The sequence below is a fragment of the Somniosus microcephalus genome, unplaced genomic scaffold (assembly GCF_052327205.1).
Source record: "Somniosus microcephalus isolate GS21.2 unplaced genomic scaffold, FLI_Smic_1.0 unresolved_chr4, whole genome shotgun sequence".
Taxonomy (NCBI): Eukaryota; Metazoa; Chordata; class Chondrichthyes; order Squaliformes; family Somniosidae; genus Somniosus; species Somniosus microcephalus.
The window spans coordinates 56785869-56808153 of record NW_028225182.1 but is presented as its reverse complement, the minus strand read 5'-3'; the positions used below and the strand labels follow the sequence as shown (position 1 = coordinate 56808153).

Genomic DNA, 22285 nt, shown 5'->3' with positions numbered 1-22285 from the left:
CCCAGGTGCTTTTTTAACCGCTTTCTCAACTTGTGCCACCACCTTCAGAGATTTGTGTATGTTTTCGATCTAATTGCTCACCCCATTCTCCACCCCTGTTTACCATTCCCCACACCCCCTTGTTTTTCATATTAATCTTCCACTTCCTGTTCCTCACATCTTCCCCCAATCTGTGCGTCTCCAAGCGGCAACTTCCTGCTCCTGATCACTGCCCAGTGACCCCTGGGTTAGAGAGAGGGGAAATCAGCCAGGGTTCCTGCTCCTGATCACTGCCCAGTGACCCCGGGGTTAGAGAGAGGGGGAAATCAGCCAGGGTTCCTGCTCCTGATCATTGTCCAGTGACCCCAGGGTTAGAGAGAGGGGGAAATCAGCCAGGGTTCCTGCTCCTGATCACTGCCCAGTGACCCCTGGGTTAGAGAGAGGGGAAATCAGCCAGGGTTCCTGCTCCTGATCACTGTCCAGTGACCCTGGGTTAGAGAGAGGGGAAATCAGCCAGGGTTCCTGCTCCTGATCACTGCCCAGTGACCCCTGGGTTAGAGAGAGGGGAAATCAGCCAGGGTTCCTGCTCCTGATCACTGTCCAGTGACCTCTGGGTTAGAGAGAGAGGGGAAATCAGTCAGGGTTCCTGCTCCTGATCACTGTCCAGTGACCCCAGGGTTAGAGAGAGGGGAAATCAGCCAGGGTTCCTGCTCCTGATCACTGTCCAGTGACCTCTGGGTTAGAGAGAGGGGAAATCAGTCAGGGTTCCTGCTCCTGATCACTGTCCAGTGACCCCAGGGTTAGAGAGAGGGGAAATCAGCCAGGGTTCCTGTAAAGTCTGTGGGTTGTACAGTTAATAACGACACAGACTTCAGGAGTAACAAACAAACAGGTCTTTACTATTCAGAGGTCAGGGCGAATCTGCCCCAGTTATCCTGCCACAACACTTATATACTGGTGTGGTCACTGTCGGTATTACAGTATACAGAAGCCAAACAAATAGTGCCACACCTAAAGTAGTTCTCTTAAAGGTGAACGGTTACATTCAATAGTTCCCTTAAAGGTAGACGGGTACATACACTACAATCCTCCCTTTTTAGCTTATTACTTAGAGTCCCCGTTAAACATACATATCTTCAACTTCCTATAAAACAATTTACAGATATAATCTCGGTGGGAACAGTTCATAGATTCAGTCTCTGATCTTGACTCGTTCCGAACAGCATCTCTTTGGCGTAGCCGGTTCACATGGCTGGCGTGACTCCTCCATAGCCTTTTTCTTGACGTAACAGCTTGAACTTTCGTCCTGTTGAACCAGCAGTGCGGACTTTTACAACCAACTGGCTGTCTTGATAATTTCCGGTTTTTCAACTAATTTAGCTCCTTTCGTAGTGTCCCGCCTGAGATGGTGGAAGTGATAATATTTTAGACGGTTATTATCTTCTGCTTCTTCTTTTTCTTTTCTGCCTTTTTGAAACTCTCGGAGCTCCTTTCTCGGCTGCCAGCTGTAGCGCCACCAACTCTCTATGTTCCTTAGACCTTAAGTGCTTCATCCGGATTTCAGCACTTTGGGAGTTTTCATCACAAACTGAGCAGACCAGATCCTCGTAATATTCAGTGTCACTCAACAGGTCATGGTAATATTCGGGGTCGTCCTGAGTTAGGCCAGTGAGAGGCCCTTCTACTTCCTTCTTATCCATCTGGACGTTAGCCGACGGTGGTTCCTTCCCTAACCATCTTTCTTGAAAAGACTTCTTCAAACATTCATATTCATCCCGCTCTTCCTGGGTTGTCTGCCATTCCTTCACTACTGACCTCATTTGTGAGTTCAATACCTTCCCTTCCACCGGGGATTGCGGTATCAGGCTATTTAATCCTTCTACTGAAGCAGCTGTTTCAACATTCTTCTGTTCACATTGACGTGATTCAACGAACTCTTCATAGAGTAAACTGTAATACAAAATCTGTGTTGCCACCTCAGTTATTTCCGTAACTTTTGGAAGCTCCGAATTCCTTCCCTTTGAAGATTGAAGCTCGTGTTCCCATTGTGGAGTCTTGTCTCTCAGCATGTGAAGGAGTTGGCTGACCGTTAACTCTTCCACGGGGACTCTGTGGATCAGAGTCTTCTCCATTTCATCCACCTTTCCCTCCAATGCTTTCACCTTCCTTTCCTCTTGTACTTTGGTTTCAAGCGCTCGAAGAAGTTGCTCCTTGATGCTCCCTAGCTCATGTTCAGGGCCCATTCTTACAGTCTCTGTGTTTCTTACAGTTTCCTTTCCTTCCACTGAAAGGATTCCCAGTTGAATTTGTTCTTCAAGTCGTTGAACCTCGGTCATTGCCGCCTCATATTTGACTTGGGTTTCCTTCAATATTTTTATGAGTTCTTGGACATCTTGTCTTTCATGTTCTGCCATGTCTTTCACCTCTAAATTCTCATCTATGGATGGAACTTCTACCGATGAGTCTGTCTTGGCCTTGAGCTCATCAAGAATTTCCTGCAGCCTTTGGACTTCTTGCTCATGTTCAACCTTTAGTTGTTCATATGCTGCTACTGAAACTAGCTTTTCGGAGGTTGCCGAGTTAATCCCCTCCAGAATTGTAGCCTGGGCCTGTTCATACTGTTCTTTCAACTTCTCACACTCTGCTTGTAAGGAGTCGTAGAGAAGAACTGGAATAAAATCCTGGCTTCCTGAAGATTCCTCTTCATTTGCTTCTTTCGCAATTTTCTGTTGGAGTTCAGCCAAGGCTGCTATGCTATCTGCCCCTCGAAGTCTCACTGCCATCAAATCTTCTTTATTCTTGCAGTCTATCTCAGCCATTTTCCGTTTACTTTCATTTAACTGAGTGAGTAGTCCCTTATTCTGGGCTGAGAGATATTGCACCTTCTCCTGTAGACCATTGCACTCCTTCTCTGCTCGACATAGCTGGTTACTGCTGATTTGGTTCTGTGTTTCAAGTTCCAACATCCTTTGCTTAGCTTCTTTCAGTTTCGCCCCTATAAGCTCCTCTTGCAACATGGCCACATTATTCACATCAGGTAAAGAAGCGTTTCTCTTTTCCATGTCCAAGATTTTTTTCTGCATCTCTAAGTGCACACTGCGATTCAGCTTCTCTTAACCTTGCCTGCACTAGCTCCGTCTCCAATTGCAGAACAAAATCCTCAGTGTAGCGTGGTTTGCCTTTATGCTGTATCTCTAGATCATGCAAATATTCTAACTCCTGAACATCATAAGGGAGATGTGATCGGTAATTGGTCACGATGGCTCTATGGTCGCTCTCTGCTTGAGCCAGCAGGTTCTGTTGTCTTTCCAGACTCTCCCATTCGGTGTCATAGAACTTTTTCATTGTTTTCATCTCTTGTACGAGACGGTAACTTAATTGTTCTAATTGTTGTCGTACTTTGAAATAACGTTGAGTTCGAGCCCGGTGTTCCTCCGTAATGCATATGTCTGTAACTTGAACAGACTCAGAATTCTCTGTCTTTATGCACGCCATCGTTTTTCCAACCTTAGTCAGTGAGTTCATGTTAACCTTGTTTTTCATACGTGGGCTGGACTTATCGTCTTCCGGCTCAGAGTCTGAGCTGCTTGTCTGCACCGAGTCCTCACTCGTCATTGCTTGTAGGTAGTGCCATTCCATGTCTATTTTCTTGATCCACTCCCGTCCTAGAAGTGGTGGTCCTCCCTCAGGTAGTACGTACAAGTTCATTCTTGGGTGTACTTTACCCCTATCTCTCACCTTGACTCTTATTTTTCCCATGGGGTATACTTTATGCCCCGTGTATGTCTGCAATACGAACTTGGTATCTCTTAAGGGTATGTGTGGGAATAGCCGGTGGTAGTCCCTTCGATTTATGACTGATACAGCTGATCCAGTGTCCAACTCCATTTTCACTTGGACTCCAGCTATTTTTAGCATGACCCAGATAGTTTGTAGGTCAGCTTCCTTACTCACATGGTGGATACTCAGACTACCCAGCTCCTGGCCGTTTGGATCTGAGTCTGGATTCTGTTCGTCTGAACTCTTCTCAGCCCCCTTGTATACCTTGTTGTACTTTTCTTGTGATGGCTTCCTTTGGTTGTTGGTCTTCTTTCCTGACCGGCATACCTTAGCGATGTGACCCAGTTTGCCACATTTCCTGCATTCTTGGTTCTTAAACCAGCATTGATTCTGGCCGTGTGTTGTCTTCCCACAACGATAGCATTTTGTTGTACTCGAGGTAATTTGGTCCACCCCGAGTGCCGCCGCCTTTAGTTGCATTTCCGCCGTTCCTTTCGCTGCGGCTTCGTGTGATGCGGCTATAAGGACAGCCCTGTCAAGTGTAAGGTCGTTCTCTTCGAGTAGGCGCTTTTGCGTCCCTTCCTTGGACAATCCGCCTACGAACTTGTCTCGCAGTGCCTCTGTCAGATTCCCTCCGAACTGGCAGTATTTCGCTAGCCTACGCAGTTCGACCAAGTATTCTGCGTTGCTTTCGTCTTTCCGTTGCGTTCTTGCATAGAATTTGAATCGTTCAGCCAACATCAACGGTGTGGGGTTCAAGTGGTCCTTCAGAACAACCACAATCTCTTCGAAAGACTGATCCGCCGGTTTAGCTGGTGCTAGTAAATCCTTCAAGAGCCCGTATGTCTTTGCGCCCATCGAGTTTAACAATGTTATCGCCTTGTCGTCTTCCTCTATTTTGTTGGCTTCACAATAGATCTCGATGCGTTCCACGTACGTGGCCCAGTCTTCTATCTCAGAATTAAAATCGTTAATATTCCCTCGCTTAGGCATCTTCCTTTCCTTGGAGCAGCACAGTATTTCTTTAAGTATTATTTATTATCTGTTTATTTCTAAAATGGCGGTTTTCCCGCGAAAATGGCGGTTTCCCGCTCTTCCCTTCTCTCTCTCTCTGCCCACTTCAATGGCAGTTAAGATGGCGGTTTCCCGCTCTTCCTTTCTCTCCCCGCCCACTTCAATGGCGGTTTCCCGCCTCTGTCGTCTTCTCCGCCTAATGGCGGCTTTTTGCGTTTCTTCCTGGTGGAAGGGGTACGCTTTCCCCACAGCGGACAGGTTCAGCCGCTGGGCTGGCTCTCGCACAGCTCCCCTTACTCGGCTCTGTCTCTCTCTCTCCCGCCCGCACGGCTCTACCGGCGCTGGGTACACCCCGTTAACGGAGGACAGTTCAGCTGCTGGACTGGCTCTCGTGCAGTCTCTCTCTCCGTACCCGGCTCTGTCGCTCTCTCCCCCGCACATTCGGTTCTACCGGCTCTGGGTACCCCGTTGGTGGAGAACAGTTCAGCCGCTGGGCTGGCTCTCGCGCAGCCTCCTCTGCTCGGCTCTGCCTCTCCCACACGCTCGGTTTCAGCGCTCCGCGGCTTCGTCGCCGCCCGGATCTTTCCCGCCGATCGCGGTCCGGCTGTCACCCGACGCCGTTGGACCCGCCTTCCTGACCAGCTCTGCTCCCCCTCGACCGAGGTCGAGTGCTCTGCCCTTATCCTCCGGATACTTCTACACCTTCCCCTACTCACAGTCTCCGCGGCCGCCTTGTTTCCTGCTGATCGGCTCACTCCGCACCGTGGTAGAAGGATAGTCAGTGCCTGTTGCAGACGGAAGCTTTTGTTGCTAAAGTCTTCCTCCGTCCTCCTGCTGCAGCCTCGTGTTTTCTTCCAGCAGAACGACGAGGGCGGTTGCCTCTCTTCGACGCTCTTCTTGCTTTGGTAGTCTTGCCGCAGGGTACTGTAGTGTATGTACCCGTCTATCTTTAAGGGAACTATTGAATGTAACCGTTCACCTTTAAGGGAACTACTTTAGGTGTGGCACTATTTGTTTGGCTTCTGTATACTGTAATACCGATAGTGACCACACCAGTATATAAGTGTTGTGCCAGGATTGCTGGGGCAGATTCGCCCGGACCTTCGAATAGTAAAGACCTGTTTGTTTGTTACTTCTGAAGTCTGTGTATTTATTAACTGCACAACCCACAGACTTTACAGTGGCGACGAGTCCGATCGTACCCTGCGGCAAGACTACCAAAGCAAGAAGAGCGTCGAAGAGAGGCAACCGCCCTCGTCGTGCTGCTGGAAGAAAACACGAGGCTGCAGCAGGAGAAAGGTGGAAGACTTTAGCAACAAAAGCTGTATCAGCAACAGGCACTGACTACCCTTCTGCCACGGTGCGGAGTGAGCCGATCAGCAGGAAACAAGGTGGCCGCGGAGACTGTGAGTAGGGGAAGGTGTAGAGAATATCCGGAGGATAAGGGCAGAGCAATTGACCTCGGTCGAGGGGGAACTGTGCCGGCCAAAAGTCGGGTCCAACGGCGTCGGGTGACAGCCGGACCGCGATCGGCGGGAAAAATCCGGGCAGCCACGAAGCGCTGAGCCTGCGAGTAGGCGCGGGAAGAGAAACCCAGCCGCAGCCGGGGAGGGAAACACCGGTCTGCGAGAGGGCTGGGGAGGCGAACGGGAACCGTGCGGGTGGGAGAGAGAGACAGAGCCGGGTGCGGAGAGAGAGACTGCGAGGAGCCAGTCCAGCGGCTGAGCTGTTCTCCACCAACGGGGTACTCAGAGCCGGCAAAACCGAACGTGCGGGAGTGGGTGAGAGACACAGCCGAAAACGGGGTGAGAGACTGCGCGAGAGCCAGTCCAGCGGCTGAACTGTTCTCCACCAACGGGGTACCCAGGGCCGGTAGCACCGAACGTGCGGGTGAGAGAGCGACAGAGCCGGGTACGGAGAGAGAGACTGCGCGAGAGCCAGTCCAGCGGCTGAACTGTCCTCCGTTAACGGGGTGTACCCAGCGCTGGTAGAGCCGTGCGGGCGGGAGGAACAGACATAGCCGAGTAAGGGGAGCTGTGCGGAAGCCAGCCAGCAGCTGAACCTGTCCGCTGAGGGGGAAGCGTACCCCTTCCACCGGGAAGAAACGCGGGAAGCTGCCATTAGGCGGAGAAGACGCCAGAAGCGGGAAACCGCCATTGAAGTGGGCGGGGCGAGAAAGGAAGAGCGGGAAACCGCCATTTTCGCGGGAAAACCGCCATCTTGATTGACATACCGCCATTGAAGTGGGCGGGGAGAGAAGGAAAGAGCGGGAAACCGCCGATTTCGCGGGAAAACCGCCATCTTAGAAACAAACAAATAAATAAGAATACTTAAAGAAATACTGGTGCTGCTCCCAAGGGAAGAAAGATGCCTAAGCGAGGGAATATTAACGACTTTAATTCTGAAATAGAAGACTGGGCCACGTACGTGGAACGCATAGAGATCTATTGCGAAGCCAACAAAATAGAGGAAGACGACAAGGCGATAACATTGCTAAACTCGATGGGGGCAAAAACATACGGGCTCTTGAAGCATCTAATAGCACCAAATAAACCAGCGGATCAGACCTTCGAAGAGATTGTGGCTGTGCTGAAGGACCACTTGAACCCCACACCGCTGATGCTGGCTGAACGATTCAAATTCTACGCAAGAACGCAGAAGAAAGACGAAAGCAATGCGGAATACTTGGTCGAACTGCGTAGGCTAGCGAAATACTGCCAGTTCGGAGGGAATCTGACAGAAGCGCTGCGGGACAAGTTCGTATGCGGATTGTCCAAAGAAGGGACGCAGAAGCGACTACTGGAAGAGAACGACCTCACACTGGACAGGGCTGTCCTTATAGCTGCATCGCACGAAGCCGCAGCGAAAGGAACGGCGGAAATGCAACTAAAGGCGGCGGCACTCGGGGTGGACCAAATTACTTCAAGCACAACAAAATGCTACCGTTGTGGGAAGACAACGCATGACCAGAATCAATGCTGGTTTAAGAACCAAGAGTGTAGGAAGTGTGGCAAACTGGGTCACATCGCGAAGGTATGCCGGTCCGGGAAAAAGACCAATAATCAAAGGAAGCCACCACCAGAAAAGTACAACAAGGTACACAAGGTGGCTGAGAAGAGTTCAGACGAACAGAATTCAGACTCAGACCCAAACAACCAGGAGCTGGGTAGTCTGAGAATCCACAATGTGGGTAAAGCAACGGATCTACAGGCCATCTGGGTCATACTAAAAATAGCTGGAGTCCAAGTAAGAATGGAGCTGGACACTGGATCAGCTCTATCAGTCATCAACCGAAGGGACTACCACCGGCTATTCTCTCACATACCTTTAAGAAATACCAAGTTCGTATTACAGACATACACGGGGCATAACGTATACCCCGTGGGGAAAATAAGAGTCAAGGTGAGAGATAGGGGTAAAGAACACCCAAGAATGAACTTGTACGTATTATCTGAGGGAGGACCACCACTTCTAGGACGGGAGTGGATTAAGAAAATAGACATGGAATGGCATTACCTAAAAGCCATAATGAGGGAGGACTCGGTGCAAGATATTAGCTCAGATTCTGAAATGGATGATGATAAGACCAATTCGAATATGGAAGACAAGGCTAAAAGGGACTTGCCGACGATGGGAAAGAAAACGAAGACATGCAGAAGGACTTATGGTACCAAGAAGAATAAAGCTGCAGAGCAGAACTCCAGGTTGACAGAGAATTCTGAGCCTGTTCAAGCAAAGGATTCATCCATGACGGAAGAACACCGAGCTCGGACGCAAACTTATGTCAAAGTACGACAACAATTAGAACAGTTAAGTGACCGTCTCGTACAGGAGATGAAAAATATGGAAAAGTTCTGGGACACCGAATGGGGGAACCTGGAAAGACTACAGAGACAGCTAGCTCAAGCAGAGAGCGACCATAGAGCCATCGTGGCCAAATACCAATCACATTCCCCTGATGCTGTTCAGGAACTAGAATATTTACAGAATGAACCAAAGGAAGAGGAATCTTCAGGGAGCCAGGATTTTATTCCAGTTCTTCTTTACGACTCCTTACAAGCAGAGTGTGAGAAGTTGAAAGAACAGTATGAACAGGCCCAGGCTGCAATTCAGAAGGGGGTTAACTCGGCAACCTCCGAAAAGCTAGTTTCAGTAGAAGCATATGAACAAGTAAAGGTTGAACATGAGCAAGAAGTCCAAAGGCTGCAGGAAATTCTTGATGAGCTCAGGGCCAAGACAGACTCATCGATAGAAGCTCCATCCATAGATGAGCAATTAGAGGTGAAAATCATGGCAGAGCATGAAAGACAGGATGTCCAAGAACTTATAAAAACATTGAAGGACACCCAAGACAAGTATGAGGCGGCAATGACCGAGGTTCAACAACTTGAAGAACAGATTCAACTGGGAATCCTTTCAGTGGAAGAACAGGACACTGTAAGAATGGTCCCTGAACATGAACTAGAGAGCATCAGGGCGCAACTTTGCCGAGCGCTGAAAGCCAAAGTTCAAGAGGAACGTAAGGTGGAAGTATTGGAGAAAGAGGTGGATGAAATGGAGAAGACTCTGATCCACCGTGTTCCCAGGGAAGAGTTAACGGTCGGCCAACTCCTTCATATGCTGAAGGACAAGACTCGGCAAGGGGAACAATCTGAACACGAGCTTCAATCTTCAGGGGGAACGAGTTCAGAGCTCTCAAGAGTCACGGAGATAGCTGAGGTGGCAACACAAATTTTACAAGGATGCCAAAAGTACATTGAATCACGTCAAGGTGAACAGAAGAATGTGGAAACCGTTATTTCAGTAGAAGGGTTAAATAGCCTGATAACGCAATTACCGATGGAAAGGAAGGTATTGAACTCACAAATGAGGTCCGTCGTGAAGGAATGGCAGATAACCCAGGAAGAGCGGGATGAATATGAATGCATGAAGAAGGCTTTTCAAGAAAGATGTTTAGGGCAGGAACCACCGTCAGCTAACGTCCAGACTGGTGAGGAGGAAGAAGAAGTCTCTCTCGCTGGCCTAACTCAGGACGAACCTGAATATTACCATGACCTGTTGAGTGACACTGAATATTACGAGGATGTGGTCTGCCCAGCTTGTGATGAAAACTCTCAAAGTGCTGAAATCCGGAGGAAGCACTTAAGGTCTAAGGAACATAGAGAGTTGGTGGCGCTACAGCTGGCAGCCGAGAAAGGAGCTCCGAGAGTTTCAAAAAGGCAGAAAAGAAAAAGAAGAAGCAGAAGATAATAACTGTCTAAAATATTAGCACTTCTACCATCTCAGGCGGGACACTACAAAAGGAGCTAAATTAGTTGAAAAACTGGAAAATGTCAAGACAGCCAGTTGGTTGTAAAAGTCCGCACTGCTGGTTCAACAGGACGAAAGTTCAAGCTGTTACGTCAAGAAAAAGGCTATGGAGGAGTCACGCTAGCCAGGTGAACCGGCTACACCAAAGAAATGTTGTTCGGAACGAGTCAAGATCAGAGACTGAATCTATGAACTGTTTCCGCAGAGACTGAACCTGTGAACTTTCCACCGAGATTATATTTGTAAATTGTTTTATATGACATTGACTCCACCGAGATTATATCTGTAATTTGTTTTATAGGAATTTGAAGATATGTATGTTTAACGGAGACTCTGTAAGTAATAAGCTAAAAAGGGAGGATTGTAGTGTATGTACCCGTCTACCTTTAAGGGAACTATTGAATGTAACCGTTCACCTTTAAGGGAACTACTTTAGGTGTGGCACTATTTGTTTGGCTTCTGTATACTGTAATACCGATAGTGACAACACCAGTATATAAGTGTTCTGGCATGATTGCTGGGGCAGATTCGCCCGGACCTTCGAATAGTAAAGACCTGTTTTGTTTGTTACTTCTGAAGTCTGTGTATTTATTAACTGCACAACCCACAGACTTTACAGGTACGATCGGACTCGTCGACACTGTAAAGTCTGTGGGTTGTACAGTTAATAACGACACAGACTTCAGGAGTAACAAACAAACAGGTCTTTACTATTCAGAGGTCAGGGCGAATCTGCCCCAGCAATCCTGCCACAACACTTATATACTGGTGTGGTCACTGTCGGTATTACAGTATACAGAAGCCAAACAAATAGTGCCACCCCTAAAGTAGTTCTCTTAAAGGTGAACGGTTACATTCAATAGTTCCCTTAAAGGTAGACGGGTACATACACTACAAGGGGGAGAGAGATGGAGCAAGAGAGAGGGGAAATCAGCCAAGGTTCCTGCTCCTGATCACTGTCCAGTGACCCCTGGGTTAGAGTGAGGGGAAATCAGCCAGGGTTCCTGCTCCTGATCACTGCCCAGTGACCCCTGGGTTAGAGAGAGGGGAAATCAGCCAGGGTTCCTGTTCCTGATCACTGCCCAGTGACCCCTGGGTTACAGAGAGGGGAAATCAGCCAGGGTTCCTGCTCCTGATCACTGCCCAGTGACCCCTGGGTTAGAGAGAGGGGGAAATCAGCCAGGGTTCCTGCTCCTGATCACTGTCCAGTGACCCCTGGGTTAGAGAGAGAGGGGAAATCAGCCAGGGTTCCTGCTCCTGATCACTGTCCAGTGACCCCTGGGTTAGAGAGAGGGGAAATCAGCCAGGGTTCCTGCTCCTGATCACTGCCCAGTGACCCCTGGGTTAGAGAGAGAGGAAATCAGCCAGGGTTCCTGCTCCTGATCACTGTCCAGTGACCCCTGGGTTAGAACATAAGAACATAAGAAATAGGAGCAGGAGTAGGCCAATCGGCCCCTCGAGCCTGCTCCGCCATTCAATAAGATCATGGCTGATCTGATCCTAACCGCCAATCCACTATCACAGAACCATCTCCTGAATCTAACAGAATTAGACACACAAAATAGGAGCAGGATCCAGCTACACGGCCCCAGGGCCCGCTCCGCTACCCACAGGGCCATGACCGATCTGAACCTAGACTCCTGTCCAAATTCCTGCCCGCTCCCCGTAACCCTTAATTCCCTTTACTTCTAGGAAACTGTCTATTTCTGTTTTAAATTTATGTAATGATGTAGCTTCTACAGCTTTTTGGGGCAGCATATTCCATGGACCTACCACCCTCTGAGTGAAGTAGTTCCTCCTCATCTCAGTTTTGAAAGAGCAGCCCCTTATTCTAAGACTATGCCCCCTAGTTCTAGTTTCACCCATCATCGGGAACATCCTCACCGCATCCACCCGATCCAACCCCTTCACAATCTTATATGTTTCAATAAGATCGCCTCTCATTCTTCTGAACTCCAATGAGTAGAGTCCCAATCTACTCAACCTCTCCTCATATGTCCATCCCCTCATCCCCGGGATTAACCGAGTGAACCTTCTTTGTACTGACTCGAGAGCAAGTATGTCCTTTCTTAAGTATGGACACCAAAACTGTACGCAGTATTCCAGGTGCGGTCTCACCAATACCTTGTACAACTGAAGCAATACCTCCCTATTTTTATATTCTATCCCCCTAGCAATGAAAGCCAACATTCCATTGGCCTTCTTAATCGCTTGCTGCACCTGCATACTAACCTTTTGAGTTTCGTGCACCAGGACCCCCAGATCCCTTTGTACTTCAGTACTTTCCAGTTTCTTGCCATTAAGATAATAACTTGCTCTACGATTTTTCCTGCCAAAGTGCATAACCTCACACTTTCCAGTATTGTATTCCATCTGCCAAATCTCTGCCCACTTACTTAGCCTGTCTATGTCCCCTTGCAGGTTTTTTATGTCCTCCTCACTCACTACTTTCCCTCCCATCTTAGTATCATCTGCAAACTTTGATATGTTACACTCGGTCCCCTCCTCCAAATCGTTAATATAGATTGTAAAGAGTTGGGGACCCAGCACTGACCCCTGCGGAACACCACTTTTTACTGATTGCCAGTCTGAGAATGAACCATTTATCCCAACTCTCTGCCTTCTGTTAGATAGCCAATCCTCTATCCATGCCAGAATATTACCCCCAATCCTGTGATTTTTTATCTTAAGCAATAATCTTTTGTGTGGCACCTTGTCAAATGCCTTTTGGAAGTCTAAATACACTACGTCCACTGGTTCCCCTTTATCCACCCTATATGTTACTTCCTCAAAGAACTCCAGCAAATTTGTCAAACGTGACTTCCCCTTCATAAAACCATGCTGACTTTGTCCTATTAAATTATGATTATCCAAATGTCCTGTTACTGTCTCCTTAATAATGGACTCCAAAATTTTACCAACCACAGATGTTAGGCTAACCGGTCTATAGTTTCCAGCCTTCTGTCCACTGCCCTTTTTAAATAAGGGTGTTACATTAGCAGTTTTCCAGTCTGCCGGGACCTTTGCCGAGTCCAGGGAGTTTTGGAAAATTATTACCAATGCTTCCACAATCCCTAGTGGGGAGAGAGGAAATCAGCCAGGGTTCCTGCTCCTGATTACTGCCCAGTGACCCCTGGGTTAGAGAGAGGGGAAATCAGCCAGGGTTCCTGCTCCTGATCACTGTCCAGTGACCCCTGGGTGTGTGGGCAGTGGGCAGGGCAGGGTTGGGTGGTGGTGGGGTGGGTGAGGGTTTGTACCAGTGTGGTGACAGCCTCTTCCCTCTCTTGCCCTCAGTCGGAGCCAGCTGTGTGTGTTACCCGCGTACCTGTGCTGCCTGCCCTTGAAGGTGCTCGTTGCCAGCAACAACAAGCTCACCTCACTGCCTGACGACATCGGCTGCCTTGGACAGCTCCGAGAACTGGTAGGTTCACTTTACAAAGGATCGCTGCGCAGCCCAGGGTGGGATCCTGACCTGGGGTTATTCCCCCCACCCTGGGCTCAGGGCGGACAACTCAGCCCGCGGTCCTGCCGGTGCGTGTGTGTGTGTGTCCACGTTCGTGTGTGTTTCTGTGTGTCCGTCTGTCTCTGGGGCCCACTCCAGGGCTCCAGGCTGCACTGGTTGGGGATATTTGCACCTCGTGCGGCCTGGGCTGGTTTGACTGGGCTCAGTCATTCTGAAACTCCTGTTCTTTCTCCGTGTTCCTTAAATCAGCAGCTGACACTTGCTGCGGAGCTCACAGGAAGTCAAGTGTCTGCACTTCACCTTCCTCTGCCTGGGTCCACACACGGACCCAGCCCAGGGCAGGGCAGGGCACCGGGGGGGGGGGGGGGGAAGGGCCCAGTCCCACAGGGCACCGGAGGAAGGGCCCAGTCCCACAGGGCACCGGAGGATGGGCCCAGTCCCACAGGGCACCGGAGGAAGGGCCCAGTCCCACAGGGCACCGGAGGAAGGGCCCAGTCCCACAGGGCACCGGAGGAAGGGCCCAGTCCCACAGGGCACCGGGGGAAGGGCCCAGTCCCACAGGGCACCGGGGGAAGGGCCCAGTCCCACCGCGCAGGACACTGGGGAAGGGCCCAGTCCCACCGCGCAGGACACGGGGGAAGGGCCCAGTCCCACAGGGCACCGGGGGAAGGGCCCAGTCCCACAGGGCACCGGGGGAAGGGCCCAGTCCCACAGGGCACCGGGGGAAGGGCCCAGTCCCACAGGGCACCGGGGGAAGGGCCCAGTCCCACAGGGCACCGGGGGAAGGGCCCAGTCCCACAGGGCACCGGGGGAAGGGCCCAGTCCCACAGGGCACCGGGGGAAGGGCCCAGTCCCACAGGGCACCGGGGGAAGGGCCCAGTCCCACAGGGCACCGGGGGAAGGGCCCAGTCCCACAGGGCAGGGCACCGGGGGAAGGGCCCAGTCCCACACGTTCTGGGGGGAACCTTGAGCGTGCTGAGAAGACACCTGGTGGCGACAATGAGTTACTACATCCAGAATAAATCCAGAGGGTGGGGGTCTCTCTCTCTCTCTCTGTCTCACTCTCTCTGTGTCTGTGTCTCTCTCTCTGTCGCGCTCTCTCTGGCGCTCTCTGGTTTGGGGGTCTCTCTCTCTCTCCCTGCTCCTCTCCTCCCCGGGGTTGGGGTCCCGCTGTATTTTGCAGTCACTGTGAGCAGGGTCAGTGGGGCGGGGGTTCTGGTCCTGTAACTCCGATCTCCGGCTAGACTCGGTGAATTTTGGAACTCTCTCTTTACTGCCCAGGATGTGAGCTGTAACGAGATCCGGCGACTCCCTCCGCAGATCGGGAACCTGGAGTTGCTGCGGGACCTCAACGTGCGAAGGAATCAGTTGCTGTCGCTCCCGGAAGGTCAGTACCAGACTCAGCACCTGGCTCCTGCGCTGCTGTCGGTCAATTAGCAAAAACCCCCCGCTCAATAAAAATCTGTTCTCCCAAAAACCTGGTCTCCCTCGCTGACTCTGGGACCTGGTGCGGAGCTGCATCTCTCCAGCACCTTTCACGACCACCGGAGGTCCCAAAAGCTTTACACCCAATGAAGTATGGCATAGTGGTTAGCACTGTTGCCTCACAGCGCCAGAGACCCGGGTTCAAATCTGGCCTCGGGCGACTGTCTGTGTGGAGTTTGCACATTCTCCCCGTGTTTGCGTGGGTTTCCTCCGGGTGCTCCGGTTTCCTCCCACAGTCCAAAGATGTGCGGGTTAGGTTGATTGACTATGATAAATTGATCCTTAGTGTTAGGGGGATTAAATACGTGGGGTTACAGGGATCGGGTGGGATATGTGTCGGTGCAGGCTTGATGGGCCGAAATGGCCTCTATCTGCACTGTGGGGTTTCTGTGATTCTGTGAAGTATTTTTTTTGAAGTGTGGTCACTGTTGTAATGTAGGAAACGCAGCAGCCAATTTGCGCACAGCAAGCTCCCACAAACAGCAATGTGATAATGACTGGATAACCTGTTTTAGTGATGTTGGTGCTGAGGGATCTTTTACATCCACCTGAGAGGGTAGACGGTGCTTCGGTTTAACATCTCATCTGAAAGACAGCATGTGACAGTGCGGCGCTCCTTCAGTACTGCCCCTCCGACAGTGCGGCACTCCCTCAGTACTGCATCTCTGACAATGCAGCGCTCCCTCAGTACTGTCCCTCCGACAGTGCGGCGCTCCCTCAGTACTGCCCCTCCGACAGTGCGGCGCTCCCTCAGTACTGCCCCTCCGACAGTGCGGCGCTCCCTCAGTACTGCCCCTCCGACAGTGCGGCGCTCCCTCAGTACTGCCCCTCCGACAGTGCATCACTCCCTCAGTACTGCCCCTCTGACAGTGCGGCGCTCCCTCAGTACTGCCTCTTCGACAGTGGGGCGCTCCCTCAGTACTGCCCCTCCGACAGTGCGGCGCTCCCTCAGTACTGCCCCTCCGACAGTGCATCACTCCCTCAGTACTGCCCCTCTGACAGTGCAGCGCTCCCTCAGTACTGCCTCTCCGACAGTGCGGCGCTCCCTCAGTACTGCCCCTCCGACAGTGCGGCGCTCCCTCAGTACTGCCCCTCCGACAGTGCGGCGCTCCCTCAGTACTGCCCCTCCGACAGTGCATCACTCCCTCAGTACTGCCCCTCTGACAGTGCGGCGCTCCCTCAGTACTGCCTCTTCGACAGTGCGGCGCTCCCTCAGTACTGCCCCTCCGACAGTGCATCACTCCCTCAGTACTGCCCCTCTGACAGTGCAGCGCTCCCTCAGTACTGCCTCTCCGACAATGCAGCGCTCCCTCAGTACTGCCCCTCCGACAGTGCGGCGCTCCCTCAGTACTGCCTCTTCGACAGTGCGGCGCTCCCTCAGTACTGCCCCTCTGACAGTGCGGCGCTCCCTCAGTACTGCCTCTTCGACAGTGCGGCGCTCCCTCAGTACTGCCCCTCCGACAGTGCATCACTCCCTCAGTACTGCCCCTCTGACAGTGCAGCGCTTCCTCAGTACTGCCCCTCTGACAGTGCGGCGCTCCCTCAGTACTGCCTCTCCGACAATGCAGCGCTCCCTCAGTACTGCCCCTCCGACAGTGCGGCGCTCCCTCAGTACTGCCCCTCCGACAGTGCGGCGCTCCCTCAGTACTGCCTCTTCGACAGTGCGGCGCTCCCTCAGTACTGCCCCTCCGACAGTGCATCACTCCCTCAGTACTGCCCCTCTGACAGTGCAGCGCTTCCTCAGTACTGCCCCTCTGACAGTGCGGCGCTCCCTCAGTACTGCCTCTCCGACAATGCAGCGCTCCCTCAGTACTGCCCCTCCGACAGTGCGGCGCTCCCTCAGTACTGCCCCTCCGACAGTGCGGCGCTCCCTCAGTACTGCCCCTCCGACAGTGCGGCGCTCCCTCAGTACTGGCACTGAGAGCGGCGGCCTAAATTTTGTGCTCAAGTCTCTGGAGTGGGGTTTGAACTCACGACCACCTGACTCGGAGGCGAGTGCTGCCGACTGAGCCAGGGCTGACAGCAGAAGGCTCCACATTCCTGGTCTGTGCTGAGTTAATGGGTCTCGGTCGGGGGGTGTCTACAATTGGGGTTAGTGTCCCTGCGCAGAGCGGGGAGGAGGGAATCAGCGCGAGCTCCTGCTGCCAGTGACGCTGGGTGCACAGCGCAGGTTCAGGGTGAGGCGGGACTGCGCCGGCTACCAGGGTTGAGTAGCTGCCCCGGTACACTCGCTGCGGCTGGTGGGGTGAATTGGCGATGGGTTATACTGGGCTCCGCTCGCGCCTCCCATACTCCGCGGATTGTGACACCGGGAGAGTGCTGGTGCGTGACACTGTGACATAACACACCGACTTTCTCCTCGTTCCTTCCAGAACTCTCCGAGCTTCCTCTCGTCCGCCTCGACTTCTCCTGCAACAAAATCACGCGGATTCCCGTTTGTTACAGACACCTTCGCCACCTGCAAACTATCATACTGGACAACAACCCGTTACAATCCCCTCCCGCACAGGTAAACACTGGGCAGCTTCACTCTGTATCTAACCCGTGCTGTACCTGCCCTGGGAGTGTTTGATGGGACAGTGTAGAGGGAGCTTTACTCTGTATCTAACCCGTGCTGTACCTGCCCTGGGAGTGTTTGATGGGACAGTGCAGAGGGAGCTTTACTCTGTATCTAACCCGTGCTGTACCTGCCCTGGGAGTGTTTGATGGGACAGTGTAGAGGGAGCTTTACTCTGTATCGAACCCGTGCTGTACCTGCCCTGGGAGTGTTTGATGGGACAGTGTAGAGGGAGCTTTACTCTGTATCTAACCCCGTGCTGTACCTGCCCTGGGAGTGTTTGATGGGACAGTGTAGAGGGAGCTTTACTCTGTATCTAACCCGTGCTGTACCTGCCCTGGGAGTGTTTGATGGGACAGTGTAGAGGGAGCTTTACTCTGTATCTAACCCGTGCTGTACCTGCCCTGGGAGTGTTTGATGGGACAGTGTAGAGGCAGCTTTACTCTGTATCTAACCCGTGCTGTACCTGCCCTGGGAGTGTTTGATGGGACAGTGTAGAGGGAGCTTTACTCTGTATCTAACCCGTGCTGTACCTGCCCTGGGAGTGTTTGATGGGACAGTGTAGAGGCAGCTTTACTCTGTATCTAACCCGTGCTGTACCTGCCCTGGGAGTGTTTGATGGGACTGTGTAGAGGGAGCTTTACTCTGTATCTAACCCCGTGCTGTACCTGCCCTGGGAGTGTTTGATGGGACAGTGTAGAGGGAGCTTTACTCTGTATCTAACCCGTGCTGTACCTGCCCTGGGAGTGTTTGATGGGACAGTGTAGAGGGAGCTTTACTCTGTATCTAACCCGTGCTGTACCTGCCCTGGGAGTGTTTGATGGGGACAGTGTAGAGGGAGCTTTACTCTGTATCTAACCTCGTGCTGTACCTGCCCTGGGAGTGTTTGATGGGGACAGTGTAGAGGGAGCTTTACTCTGTATCTAACCCGTGCTGTACCTGTCCTGGGAGTGTTTGATGGGACAGTGTAGAGGGAGCTTTACTCTGTATCTAACCCGGGCTGTACCTGCCCTGGGAGTGTTTGATGGGACAGTGTAGAGGGAGCTTTACTCTGTATCTAACCCATGCTGTACCTGCCCTGGGAGTGTTTGATGGGACAGTGTAGAGGGAGCTTTACTCTGTATCTAACCCGGGCTGTACCTGCCCTGGGAGTGTTTGATGGGACAGTGTAGAGGGAGCTTTACTCTGTATCTAACCCATGCTGTACCTGCCCTGGGAGTGTTTGATGGGACAGTGTAGAGGGAGCTTTACTCTGTATCTAACCCGTGCTGTACCTGCCCTGGGAGTGTTTGATGGGACAGTGTAGAGGGAGCTTTACTCTGTATCTAACCCGTGCTGTACCTGCCCTGGGAGTGTTTGATGGGACAGTGTAGAGGGAGCTTTACTCTGTATCTAACCCGTGCTGTACCTGCCCTGGGAGTGTTTGATGGGGACAGTGTAGAGGGAGCTTTACTCTGTATCTAACCTCGTGCTGTACCTGCCCTGGGAGTGTTTGATGAGACAGTGTAGAGGGAGCTTTACTCTGTATCTAACCCGTGCTGTACCTGTCCTGGGAGTGTTTGATGGGACAGTGCAGAGGGAGCTTTACTCTGTATCTAACCCGTGCTGTACCTGCCCTGGGAGTGTTTGATGGGACAGTGTAGAGGGAGCTTTACTCTGTATCTAACCCGTGCTGTAACTGCCCTGGGAGTGTTTGATGGGACAGTGTAGAGGGAGCTTTACTCTGTATCTAACCCGTGCTGTAACTGCCCTGGGAGTGTTTGATGGGACAGTGTAGAGGGAGCTTTACTCTGTATCTAACCCGTGCTGTACCTGCCCTGGGAGTGTTTGATGGGACAGTGTAGAGGGAGCTTTACTCTGTATCTAACCCATGCTGTACCTGCCCTGGGAGTGTTTGATGAGACAGTGTAGAGGGAGCTTTACTCTGTATCTAACCCCTGCTGTACCTGCCCTGGGAGTGTTTGATGGGACAGTGTAGAGGGAGCTTTACTCTGTATCTAACTCGTGCTGTAACTCCCCTGGGAGTGATTGATGGGACAGTGTAGAGGGAGCTTTACTCTGTATCTAACCCGTGCTGTACCTGCCCTGGGAGTGTTTGATGGGACAGTGTAGAGGGAGCTTTACTCTGTATCTAACCCATGCTGTACCTGCCCTGGGAGTGTTTGATGAGACAGTGTAGAGGGAGCTTTACTCTGTATCTAACCCCTGCTGTACCTGCCCTGGGAGTGTTTGATGGGACAGTGTAGAGGGAGCTTTACTCTGTATCTAACTCGTGCTGTAACTCCCCTGGGAGTGATTGATGGGACAGTGTAGAGGGAGCTTTACTCTGTATCTAACCCGTGCTGTACCTGCCCTGGGAGTGATTGATGGGACAGTGTAGAGGGAGCTTTACTCTGTATCTAACCCGTGCTGTACCTGCCCTGGGAGTGTTTGATGGGACAGTGTAGAGGGAGCTTTACTCTGTATCTAACCCGTGCTGTACCTGCCCTGGGAGTGTTTGATGGGACAGTGTAGAGGGAGCTTTACTCTGTATCTAACCCGTGCTGTACCTGCCCTGGGAGTGTTTGATGGGGACAGTGTAGAGGGAGCTTTACTCTGTATCTAACCCGGGCTGTACCTGCCCTGGGAGTGTTTGATGGGACAGTATAGAGGGAGCTTTACTCTGTATCTAACCCGTGCTGTACCTGCCCTGGGAGTGTTTGATGGGACAGTATAGAGGGAGCTTTACTCTGTATCTAACCCGTGCTGTACCTGCCCTGGGAGTGTTTGATGGGACAGTGTAGAGGGAGCTTTACTCTGTATCTAACCCGTGCTGTACCTGCCCTGGGAGTGTTTGATGGGACAGTGTAGAGGGAGCTTTACTCTATTTTACTTGTTTTACTCTCCCTGTTGTCTCCTTAGATCTGCACTAAAGGGAAGATCCACATATTTAAATACTTGAACATTGAAGCGTGTAAAATAGTGCCGGACCTAACTGATTTGGAGCGAGCAATCCGTCCGCAGGGTTTCAGCTCCTGGTGAGTACGGACCGCACAGGAACTGTTCCTTTTCAGAACATCGATCCGGAGCATCTGATGGACAGAAAGCTCGCTGTTGTCAGGCCATCCCGCCTCCGCCCTGCCACCTCCCTCCCCTCCGCCCTGCCACCTCCCTCCCCTCCGCCCTGCCACCTCCCTCCCCTCCGCCCTGCCACCTCCCTCCCCTCCGCCCTGCCACCTCCCTCCCCTCCGCCCTGCCACCTCCCTCCCCTCCGCCCTGCCACCTCCCTCCCCTCCGCCCTGCCACCTCCCTCCCCTCCGCCCTGCCACCTCCCTCCCCTCCGCCCTGCCACCTCCCTCGCCCTCTCGCCTCCGCCCTCTGTCTTGTGAGGGGAGGAGAGTGGAAGAGAGGACGACAGTTGTTGGAAGCACTGACTGACATTCAGCCCCTCTAGTCTGTTCGGACATTCAATGAGATCAGGGCCGATCTGTATCTTAACTCCATCTACCCGCCTCGGTTCCGTAACCCTTAATACCCTCACCCAACAAAAATCTATCAATCTCAGTTTTGAAATTTCCAATTGACCTCCAGCCTCAGCAGCTTTTTGGGGGAGAGAGTTCCAGATTTCCACCCCCCTTTGTGTGAAGAAGTGCTTCCTGACATCACCCCTGAACGGCCTGGCTCTCATTTTAAGGTTCTGCCCCCTTGTTCTGGACTCCCCCCACCAGAGGAAATAGTTTCTCTCTCTCCACCCGATCAACTCCTTTAATCATCTTCAACACCTCGATTAGATCACCCCTTAATCTTCTAAACTCGAGGGAATACAAGCCCAGTCTGTGCAACCTGGCCTCGGAATTTAACCCTTTTAGCCCCCGGGTATCGTTCTGGTGAATCTGCGCTGCCCCCCCTCCAAGGCCGAGATATCCTTCCTGAGCGGCGGGGCCCAGGACTGAACCCGGTCACTCCAGGTGGGGTCTGACCCAGGCTCTGTACACCTGAAGCCTCCCTTAAGAACATAAGAAATAGGAGCAGGAGTCGGCCATTCAGCCCCTCGAGCCTGGTCCTCCATTCAATGAGATCAGGGCTGATCATCGACCTCAACGCCACTTTCCCGCCCGATCCCCGGAACTTCCGTCCCTTTGTATTCCTGAGGTAAAGGCCAACATTCCATTTGCCCTGTACACTATTTCTGATCTTGCCCTTGTGCTTGCAGTCTCTCTGATGATTTCTGTGCTAGCCGGCAGCACAGCGGACTGGACTCGGGGTTTAACAGTGTGGACAGTGGCAGTAAGCGGTGGTCAGGGAACGAGGTGAGTGTGGCCCGGGGCGGGGGGTGAATCCCAGCCGGCTACTGGCGGGGGGGGGGGGCGGGCGGGCGGGGAGGGTGATCCGACCAACAGACCTGCCTCCTCCCCCCTATCCCAGTGGGCAGATGCCCCACCCGATGCGGTACTGAGGCACACGGGCCATGGAGGGGCCGGTCCCCATCTCCAGATCGTGGAGATAGATGATCCCAGGTGGGGGGTCAGTGAGTGTGGTGGGGGGCAGGTGCGGGGCGATCGCTGCCGGTAGTGGGGGGCCAGACTGGTGTATGGGTGGGGTGGGGTTCACTGACTGTCGTGGATGGGACGGGACGGGATGGGATGGGACGGGACGGGGGTGTCACTGACTTTAGTTCAGTTCCCTGTTGCGATGACTCGTCGATCTCTACAGGGACG

The 22285-nt window shown here is 52.3% G+C and overlaps 1 protein-coding gene across 1 annotated transcript in view; it reads left to right on the top strand.

Annotated features, from left to right (window-relative positions):
* The window catches only part of LOC147091136 (leucine-rich repeat and calponin homology domain-containing protein 4-like), a 126988-nt gene that overhangs the window by 54491 nt on the left and 50212 nt on the right, over positions 1-22285 (top strand). Inside the window, exons 3-7 of the mRNA XM_085977170.1 lie at positions 13378-13504; positions 14828-14933; positions 17404-17540; positions 20490-20605; positions 21781-21877. Of these exons, the coding sequence (XP_085833296.1) occupies positions 13378-13504; positions 14828-14933; positions 17404-17540; positions 20490-20605; positions 21781-21877 (583 nt within the window). The remainder of the gene's footprint in view (positions 1-13377; positions 13505-14827; positions 14934-17403; positions 17541-20489; positions 20606-21780; positions 21878-22285) is intronic.